The following is a 10,626-nucleotide window of genomic DNA, read 5'->3' on the forward strand; positions in this document are numbered from 1 at the left end:
AATATAAATAATTTCTCTAGGGCAGAAATCTAAAACTCCCGAATTACAACATTCAAGACTGGAATTAAGAAGGGGGAAAAAAAGTAATTTTTAAGGCAGCTGCAAGTTTCTCACGGTCACAGCTCGGGAACGAAGAGAGACTCTGAATTTGAGAAGAGCCTTGAAGCTGAGCCCCAGAACAGAAGGTGTACTGTAAAAGCTCGAGGTGAGAGGATTGGAGAAAAGGTAGATCCAGGAGTGATGTAAGGAGGGCTTAAGCACAGGGAGTGAGTATCGGCTTATGGAGGATGGGTGAACTCGGGACATAAGTCCCATTTTTATCAAAATGCTACCAATCTTACTGTAAATTGGCACCACCTTTCTGGGGTACAACATGTAAGTGCATATTAAGTCTTAAAAATGTCAATATCCTTTGACCCAATAATTCCATCTTAGTAACTTATAAGGAAAATTTTTAACTGCACAAATATTTGGCTATAAGGATATCCAGCATTTGTAAAAGCAAAAACCCCCAAAATAACAAAAAACTATAAACAACCTAACTTCACTTTAATATGAGTTGCTTAAATCAATTAAGGACTATTTTGTAAGTATTACAAAGGATGTGTAAATAAAAACTTACATATGCGTGCATGTGTGCTCAATTGTGCACACTCTTTGGGCCCCCATGGACTGTAGCGCCACAGGCTCCTCTGTCCATGGGCTTTTTCAGGCAAGAATTTTGGCATGGGTTGCCATTTCCTTCTCCAGAGTGTAAGGTATAGTTCAGACCGAGGCAGAAAGAGGAAAGACAACCTCAACAGAAGTAGGTTACCTTTATTCAGGCAAGGAGGGGAGACAGTCGGCCTAACGACCAGGCTGAGCGCTGAGAGGGATCAGGGAGGCTCCATATTTATAGGGAGGTTTGTGGAAGCCATAAGGGAAACATGAGTCAGGCAGGATGTTTTGGGTATTCTTTAGTTGAGATGGCATTTGTAGTTGGGCAGGGGGTGATAAGTCTTCTGGGCAGGTGTAGGGCGTGGAAGGTTTCTGAATAGGAGGTGATAAGTCTTCTGGGCAGGTGCAGGGGGTTACAGGTGAAGGTTTCTGGACAGGGGGTGATAAGTCCCAGATAGATGCAACCTACCTGGAGCATCAGGGCGGGACCTAAAGTTCTGTTTTGTTTTCTCTGAAGTTAGATGATGCAGCAAGGGTCTTTGAGACTGTTGTTTTCTTTTCTAGGCCCAAAAGACTCCTTCATTCCAGACCCTGAAATCATAAAAAAAATGGGGAAAAGGGCGCCGTATCTCTCTGACTACTTCCTGCTGGATAGGGGTGACGATTTTGGGTCTGGAATGGAGGATCATCCTAGGGCCTAGGGTCTCCTTTTTCTGAGCTTGGGGTGAGGCTCTCGAGAAGAAGAATGGTCTTGACCTGATCTCGAGAGATGGCCCAAATCCATTCTTGGAGAAACCTTTGAAAGAGATTGAAGAGACAGGGTCCAAATAAGAGGAATAGAATGATAAGTACCAGTGGTCCCAGGAAAGGGAGCAACCAAGGGAGGACCTGTTGGAACAGGTTTTGAGGACTGTAAAGGTTTTGTAACTCTTTTCTGCGGCCTTCAATTCTGTCTCTAAGTTCTTTGACTCTGCCCTGGACTATGCCTGTTTCATTAACAAAATAGCAATAGTCCTCTCCTAGGAAAAGACAGGTCCCTCCCTTTTTTGCAGTGAGAAGGTCCAGGGCTCACCTATTTTGTAGGGCCACAGAAGCTAATGAGTTAATTTGTCTTTGGATTGAAACGAAGGACTCCACTACCTGCTCCATGTCTTCATTAAGTTCTTGGGACAGCTTGTAGTAAAAATGGGCCGAGGTCGAGATGCCCCCAGTCCCAGGGCCTAGGGCTGCTGCCATGCCGGTACCAATCAGGATGGGGGCTATGACAGCTCGTCTTTTCCTGTGGGAAAGTTCTCCTTGGGGGTAGACTATTTGTTCTACCTCTTCTTCTTTGAGGAATGTTAGGCCCAGGGTCAGGAAGACCAAGATACAAAGTCCAGGGGGGTCCAAGGGGAGACATGAATATGCATAGGTCCCGCAGAGGATGAAGATTCCCGGATTGGTGCAATTATCTGTGCTGTTCCAGAGAACCCAAGTGGAACAGAAGGAGGGAGCGGAGTTTATAAGACCAGTGTAGTTGGGAGTAGAGTAGTTGATACAGGTTAGGTTTGAAGAGGCTGAGAGTAGGACATTGTCAGAGACTGGCCCAATGAGTTGTGTAGTTTTTTTTGTTGGGAAGGGGAAGTACAGTTGCCCTGTAACAGCCGGGTTGAAGGTAAGGGAGTTGCTATGTGCGGTGAGAGAGACAGTGACATGCATATCCAACACTGGGATGTGTGTTGTGTATACTGAAAGAATTGGAAGGAAGAGTTGAGAAGGCGGGTAAGGTGTTGGTTGCCAGAGGGAGGTTTTAGGAGAGGCCGTAATTGGGAAAGGAGGTCTAAGCGTTTTTAAGGCTCAGGGGTTGCCTGTAACCGGGAAATTATGTTCTTTATGACTTGTTCTTGTTTCTTTTCCCAATTTTGATCTAGTACCCCGCCCCTGTCTGAGTTCCCCAAGTGGGTAATGGGATAGAAACATATGTTTCTTCCATTTGGCTTATGGCAGGTACTCACAAAACTCCCTCTCTTTTGTACTTTAACAGTGAGTAGGGATTTGGACTTCTGCCCCCGAGGTTCATGGTGCATGGTTTTGGAGCTGTATTATAACATGAGGAATGTACATAGGAATGAATGTCAGAGCAGGGGCAGGGAGTAGCCAGAAGGCTGTGGAGTGCAGCAAGGATAAGGAACAGAGGAGTCATGGGGCTGTTAGTTAGGCAGTGCAGAGGAAATAGAACCCTAGGAGTGGAACACAGCTAGCAATGCAGGCAATACCCACGGAAAGATGAAGGATAGGTGGCCAGTCCTGAGGGGAGACAGTTACTAGGCCTATAGCAAGGATTAAGATTAAGAGTGCTATTATAGTTAGAGAGACAGGGAGAGGCCAGTCAGGGCGAGGGGAAAAAGGCTCCAAGTTGGTGGTTGTTTGAATCTGAGGGGGAACAGTGTTCATTAGGATGTAGAATGATGTAGAGAATGAGAGTAAAGAAATCAGTTTCGTCTGAAGTCAGGTTGTAGAAGGTTCCCTGGAGCCACAGTTGAAACACCAGCGTGTCAGGTCTTTGAAGGAGGTTCCTGTCAGGGTGCTGGTCCAGAGGTCTTGTAGTAGTTGGGTCAGGATCGGTTGTAGGTTAAGGAGAGTCCAGGTCACTCAGTGTCTTCTTGGATGGTTGACAGAACTTGTTGCCTGGTGGATTTTAAGGAGGTGGGTCCTGTGAGGGAGACCTGATAGGGGTCAGTTAAGGAGGGAAGTGCAGGGTCAGAGGTGACCCGTTTTAGGCAAGAGAGGTGTACCCAGGAGGTGACCTTCTCGAGTTTAGCTGCAGTTGGGGTAAGGAGGGTGGTTTTGAATGGTCCCTGCCACTTTGGGTTTAGGTCACCCTGGGGATTATCAGACAGATAGACCATGTCCCCAATTTGTAAAGGGGGCAGGGAGGCTTGGGGGTCAGGGGCAGACACGTTGTGGTTGATGTATTTCCAGAGGGCATTGCGGAGTTCCGCCAGCAGAGGGGAGTGTAGGAAGCTTGGTGTGGGAGAAGGTTCAGAGGGGAGTCCAGGAGGGAGCATGGGCCTTCCATACATCACCTCAAAGGGGCTCAGCCCCAGGGGCTTTCTGGGCAAAGCCCATATTCTGAGGAGAACAATTGGCAAAAGTTTAGTCCAATCCAGATATACTTTGAGGGTTAGTTTAGTAAGGGTTTTTTTTTATTCTTTTCATCCTTTCTACCTTTCCTGAGGACTGGGGATGGTATAGAATGTGAAATTTCCAGGGTATCTGTAAGAATTGGACAAGTTGTTGGGTGACCTTGGATGTAAATTCCGGGCCATTATCAGACTGTACGGATGAAGGCAGGCCAAACTTGGGGATAATTTCTGTGAGGATTTGGGCCACGGTGTGGGCTCTTTTGTTTGTAGTGGGAAATGCTTCTACCCATCCCGAAAAGGTGTCCACAAGGACCAGGAGGTATCTGACTCTCCAGACTGGGCGCATATGAGTAAAGTCTATCTGCCAATCCTGTGCTGGAAGGCTGCCTTGCATTTGATGGGTTGGAAAGGATGTCGGTTTAAGGTTGGAATTGGGGTTAGTACGTTGACATGTTTGACAGGAGTGGGTAAGGTTATCTAAATATTGTTGGTCAGCATTGGATATGGGAAAGTGGTTATGCAACAGTTGAGGAACTGTTGGAGTGTCTTGGATTAGGGATGAAAAAGTGAGTGTAGACAAGAGAGGATTTCTCTGGTGGTGGGAGGGTCGGGTGGAGTCAGAGCTAAGATGACAGGAGACTGGAGGGAAAAATGGGACAGGGCTATCTCCTTTGCCTTCTGGTCTGCAGCATTGTTGTAGGCTGATATGAGACTTCTCTTTTGATGTCCGCTACAATGGAGGATGGCGGCTTTATTTGGTAAGAGTGCTGCTTCTAGAAGTTTGTGGATCAGGTCTGAATTAATAATGGGGGATCCCTTTTGGGTTAGAAAACCTCTCTCTCTCCATATTAGGATGTTTGAGTGAAGTATGTTATAGGCATATTTGGAGTCTATGTGGATGTTAACCCTTAGATTTTTAGCCAGAGTCAAAGCTCTGGTGAGAGCTATCAGTTCTGCCTGGTGGGAGGTGGTGTGAGGTGGCAGAGGTGAAGCTTCAATTGTCTGGGTCTCGTAATTGTGGCAAAGGTCCCCCTGGATGATGGTATATCCTTCTGCGAAGGGTGGGGATTTTTGAGAGCTGCCATCAATGAACCAGTGTGGGGTGTCTGGGTCTAGGATGGGCTGATCTGTTAAATGTTGGAAGGGGTTTTGGGTAAGATCTACTGTTAGGCTGAAGCTATGTAGGAGAGGGTCTGTTGTAGAGGATGTGGGTATTAAGCTGGCAGGGTTAAGGGGAGAGCAGGGAGAGAATGAGAGCTGAAGGTCGAGGAGAAAGCCATGTAGGACCTGTACCCTGGAAGGGGGAAGAGAGAGGAAAGTCCAAAGTGATAGTAAGTCTCAGAAGGTGTGTGGAGAACAGACTGTTAAAGGGGCATGCCTAGAGAGTTTATTTGCTTCGGGTACGAGGGCTGCAATAGCAGCCATGACCTGTATGCAGGGAGGCCACCCCTTGGTCACCATGTCAAGCTGTTTTGATAGATAGGCTATGGGAGCCCAGGTGTCTCCAGCCCGCTGACACAGAAGTCCCAGGGCCTGTCCTTGGTTGGAATGGGCAAAGAGAAAGAATGGTCTGGTGTGATCTGGCAGGTGGAGAGTTGGCACTTGGAGGAGGCTCTGGGTGAGCTGGCGAAGAGGATTGACCAGCGAGGAGGGATTAAAGAAGGGCTCATCCAGACATCCTTTAGTTGCCTCATAGAGCGGCTTTGCAATGAGGGGAAAGTTAGGAATCCAGATACAGAAAAAGTTTAGGAGATCGAGCATAGACAGGAGTTCCCTTTTTGTTTTTGGAAGTGGACAGTTAATCAAGGTCTGGATTCTATCTGGGGGGATAGTTCTTTGTTGGTGGGATATGGAGAGCCCCAGGTAGGTGACGTTTGTCTAGGCTATTTGGGCCTTAGATTGGGATACCCGATAACCACAGGATCCCAGGGCCCCAAGGAGTTTGGCAGTATGTTGAAGGCAGAGTTTTCCGATTGGGCTACAAAGGAGGAGGCCATCTATGTATTGGAGGAGATGACTCGGGGCTAGGTCAAATGTCTGTAGGTCCTTTTGTAAAGCCTGTCCAAAAAAGTGGGGACTGTCTCTGAACCCCTGGGGGAGAACTGTCCATGTTAGTTGTTGGGAAACGTGAGTCTTGGGGTCTTGCCAGGTGAAGGCGAAAAGGGGATGGGAGAGGGAGTGGAGGGGGATGGTGAAAAAGGCATCTTTGAGATCTAATACGGTGAAGTGGGTTGCAGTCGGGGGTATGGTAGACAGAAGGGTGTAAGGGTTAGGGACTACTGGGAATGTCGATGTGATGGCCTCATTGACTTTTCGCAGATCCTGGACCAGTCTTCAAGAGTTTGGTCCCTTCCTTACTGCCAGAATAGGGGTGTTGTGTGGTGAATGGGTAGGAATTAGGATAGAGGCTTGAAGAAGATGGTCTCTGATAGGTTTAAGTTCCTTGTGGGCATCCGGAGTGAGAGAGAGTACTGTTGTTGGGTGATTATAGTCGAGGGGTCTTTTAGGGTAATGTGGACTGGGGGATGCTGTTTGGCTATGGAGGGGTGATCAGTGTCCCAGACTTGGGAGTCTAAGGGTAGATCCAAGGGAAGGTCAGGGGTGAGGAATAGGGACTGTCCAGCTGCCATCTGCATGCAGAATACAGAGACTGTATCGAGGTGGGGTATGGTAATAAAGACCCCCAATTTGGATAACAAATGTCTCCCTAGGAGTGCCATCGGGCACTGAGGCATTGAGGAATTAGTGTATAAGGGTCAATCTTCCAAATTGACAGAGTAATGGAGGGCTGATTTTTGGCCTTAGAGGAACTCCAGAGACCCCCTTGATTGTGAGTTCTGAGTCTTAAGTTGGGCCAGAGTAGGAAGTTAAGAGAGAGAAAGTGGCTCCAGTGTCTACTATATAAGAGGTCTTTTTTCTGGCCACTACCCCATCTACCCTAAGTTCCAAGCTCGTGTTCGGGACATGGGCTGGGGGTTGGAACCCAGGCCCCATCATTGGAACAACTCTCGTAGTGTTGGGCTGGGGTTCTGGGGAGAAGTGGGGGTTTCCCCAGAGGCGCCAGGGCATCCCTGTGGGCATTCCACTCTCCAGGTCTGGGAGGTGGGGACCTCTCCAGGGGCATCAGGGCACCCCTGGGGACAGTCCATCTTCCAGTATCCCCATTGGCCACAGGTTGGACATGCTTTTGTGGGGGGCTGTGGGTTTGGGCATGCCTTTGCCCAGTGTCCTGAACTCGTTGCATCGGAAGCAGGGTCCGGGGATGGGGGTTCTTAAATCCCGTTCTGGGATGACTTGGGCCAGGCTGATCTCTTTTTTTAATTGCTGCCACCAAAAAGGCATATTTAGCTTTTCTCTCATGTTCTTTTTTTCTCTTAGCCTCCTCTTTATTATTGAACACCTTGAAGGCTACTTCTAGAAGGTCTCTTTGGGGGTCTCAGGGCCCTTTTCTAGTTGTCGAAGCTTGCGTCTAATGTCAGAGGCGGACTGGCTGATGAATTAACGTGAAGGTAGAGTAACCCAGCAGGGGTGGTGATACCTAGGTTGGTATACTTCTGCACTGTGTCTGTGAGGCATGCTAAGAATAAGGCTGGATTTTTTTCTGTCCCTTGGGCGATTTCTCTGACTTTATCATAATTGACATGGATATGAGTATTTTTTTGCATTCCTTTGAGAATGCAGGTAATCATATGATTGAGTTTTTTGATACCTGGGTCACTGGGCTGGTAAGTCCAGTGGGGATCTAACTGAGGCACCACCTCATCAGCAACTGGGCTATCTCGGTCTTGGTTGTGTAAATGATCAGCATGGGCTTTTGCCACTTGCCAGATACAGTCTTTTTTGTCAGGGGTGAGAGTGGCATTTAGGATATAATATATGTCACTCCACGTGAGGTTATAGGCCTGGGAGAGTCTCAGGAATTTTTTTTCTGTATCTGGTAGGATTTTCAGAAAATGACCCTAACTTTTCTTCTATCTGGCTCATATCTGACAATGAAAATGGCACGTGGACTTGGGTGGAACTTCTGGTCCTGCCACCTCTCTCAGGGGAAACGTGTTGGGTACATGACCGTGGGGGTGGGGCGGCGGGGAGTCGGGGAGATGGGGTAGCAGGGTCGAGGCGGATTCAGGAGAGGTTTCCAGGCCAGTAGGAGAGTTGGATGAAGGGGAAGGAGAGTGTTGGCGGGGTGGCGGGTAGGGACAGGCTTGTCCACGGGGTCGAACTCCGAGGGTGCGGAAGGTCGCGGTCTGCAGTTAGTTGAAGAAGAAGAGCCCTTTTGCTTGGGAGGCAAGGTGCATAGAAGGACCTCATGGGTGGAGCAGGCCTTGTATAGGAAGGGCCTGCTCCGAAGGGCCCAAAAGGCTTGGGCATATGGGACCTCCGACCACTTGCCATTCTGTTTAAGGAAGTCAGTGAGATTTTGAAGAATGTTAAAGTCAAATGTGCCGACCTCAGGCCAGCGGTCTTGATTGTCTAATTGGTATTGAGGCCAAATCTGTGTACAGAGTTGTTTTAAACGGTTATCTTTGAGTTCAGTGAGTGAGAGTGGTTTGAGATTTTTGGGAACACAGGTCAGAGGGGAATCTTTTGGGACAGATTGGTCAGACCCCATAATTGAAAGGCAAGCGGAGGCTCCTATTGAGAGCTGGAGTCGTCACCCGTAGTCGCAATAGGAGTTATGAGAAGAGAGCTCTGTGTCGAGGTGGAGCATCCCCCACCGTCGCCCTCGGAGCGGCCCTGGGCCGGGGGTCCCCGGGACCCGGAGAAGCCTGAGTTCTAGGGCGCCTCTAGAACACCATCTGGATCTTACCTTAATCTAGGGGCTGGCTTGAGTGGAGTGTTGCGTGTAGAGCAGTAGAATGGCAAGAGTTCCCTATTCTGGAGGTCGTCAGAGAGAGAGAGAGAGAGAGAGAGGGGGCGGGGGTACAGCCGAGGCCTGGGGGGTACGCAAAGCATCAATAAAGCCTTAGCCCAAGGCTTGCACCACTCACGAAGACACTAGGCGTCCCCGAGGGGAACTTGAGCCCCGGGAGAAAAGTGAGCTCAGCGGATGTTCACCCTCCCAGGCTCCGAGAAAATGGAAAGCAACGAGAGGAAGGGAGAGTGAAAGAGGGTGAGACGAGTGCCTCGCCCCTTCCCAGTTTCGGCACCAAGAATGTAACGTAGAGTTCAGTCCGAGGCAGAAAGAGGAAAGACAACCTTAACAGAAGTAGGTTACCTTTATTCAGGTAAGGAGGGGGCGACAGTTGGCCTAGCGACCAGGCTGAGCGCTGAGAGGGATCAGGGAGGCTCCATATTTATAGGGAGGTTTGTGGAAGCCATAAGGAAAACATGAGTCAGGCAGGATGTTTTGGGTATTCTTTAGTTGAGATGGCATTTGTAGTTGGGCAGGGGGTGATAAGTCTTCTGGGCAGGTGTAGGGGGTGGAAGGTTTCCGGACAGGAAGTGATAAGTCTTCTGCGCACGTGTGGGGGGTGGAAGGTTTCTGGACAGGGGGTGATAAGTCCCAGATAGATGCAACTTGCCTGGAGCATCAGGGCAGGACCTAAAGTTCTGTTTTGTTTTCTCTGAAGTTAGATGATTCAGCAAGGGCCTTTGAGACTGTTGTTTTCCTTTCTAGGCCCAAAACACTCCTTCACAGAGGATCTTCCCAACCCAGGGATCGAACTCACGTGTCCTACACTAGAAGACATATTCTTTACCCCTGAGCTACCTGGGAAGCCACTTACTGACAGGGAAAAACATTTATGCTAAATACTGTGAAAAAGATCAGCAGCAGAATTGTATACCCAGTATGTGTGTCAATTTTGCTTTAAAAAGATACAACAACAACATAAAAGCATTTACTTGCAAAGATAATTGGTTGAAGAATAGTCTCCAAGGGATTAATATTCATCTTTGGACAGAGACTATGGGTGGGCTAATTAACTTTTTTAAAAGGTCATTCTAAAGTAGTCCTGCTGCTGCTAAGTCGCTTCAGTCGTGTCCGACTCTGCGACTCAAGAGACGGCAGCCCACCAGGCTTCCCGGTCCCTGGGATTCTCCAGGCAAGAACACAGGAGTGGGTTGCCATTTCCTTCTCCAATGCATGAAAGTGAAAAGTGAAAGGGAAGTCGCTCAGTCGTGTCCGACTCTTAGCGACCCCGTGGACTGTAGCCCACCAGGCTCCTCCATCCATGGGATTTTCCAGGCAAGAGTACTGGAGTGGGGTGCCATTGCCTTCTCCGAAAGCAGTCCTACCTAGTCTTTATCACAAGGGCCAGGTTCTTTCCCTTGCCAAAGGGGAAGAACCAACATTTTCCTTAAAATCCCGACAGTTTCCCCAAACCTCCATTAGCCTTGTTCCATCTCGTCCTCTAGTCTGTGTTCAGTCGTTTCCCCTACAAGCCTGGGGATCCTTCACTGGGGTCCTGTGTCGCTCTTGTCTGTCCCTGCCCCACCGCCTGGATGAGATCCCGCGGAACAGGGCAGGTTATTTATTGTAAAACTTCAATTAGATCTGGCCCGACTTCTAGGAGTCGGTGGAACTGCAGATCTCCCTCCGCAGGGAACATTCCACGCCATCCAGCCGCCCGTCGCCCGTCGCCGCGCGGGAAACAGACCCCCTGCCAATACGCGGCGGCGGGCGCGTAATGATGTCATCCTGAACATAACGCGCCGCGAAGTTTGTCCCTTTGGAGGCGCCGTCCTTGCTCACGGCCCGCTCACGTCATGTGACCGCCCGAGAAGCACCTGACACCAGTGGCGAAGAAGAAGGAGGCGACCCGCGACGAGATGGAGGCTACCTTAGAGCAGCACTTGGAGGACACGTGAGTAGTATCCTTGTCGGCCCGTCCTGGGGTCG

General features: G+C 49.2%; 1 protein-coding gene across 1 annotated transcript in view; it reads left to right on the forward strand.

The window, feature by feature from the left end:
* Positions 1–10,353: 10,353 nt before the first annotated feature.
* The window catches only part of LAMTOR5 (late endosomal/lysosomal adaptor, MAPK and MTOR activator 5), a 4,644-nt gene continuing 4,371 nt past the window's right edge, over positions 10,354–10,626 (forward strand). Inside the window, exon 1 of the mRNA XM_010830874.1 lies at positions 10,354–10,591. Within this exon, the coding sequence (XP_010829176.1) occupies positions 10,557–10,591 (35 nt within the window). The 5' untranslated portion in view covers positions 10,354–10,556. The remainder of the gene's footprint in view (positions 10,592–10,626) is intronic.

Source organism: Bison bison, unplaced genomic scaffold, assembly GCF_000754665.1.
Source record: "Bison bison bison isolate TAMUID 2011002044 unplaced genomic scaffold, Bison_UMD1.0 scf7180017864519, whole genome shotgun sequence".
Taxonomy (NCBI): domain Eukaryota; kingdom Metazoa; phylum Chordata; class Mammalia; order Artiodactyla; family Bovidae; genus Bison; species Bison bison.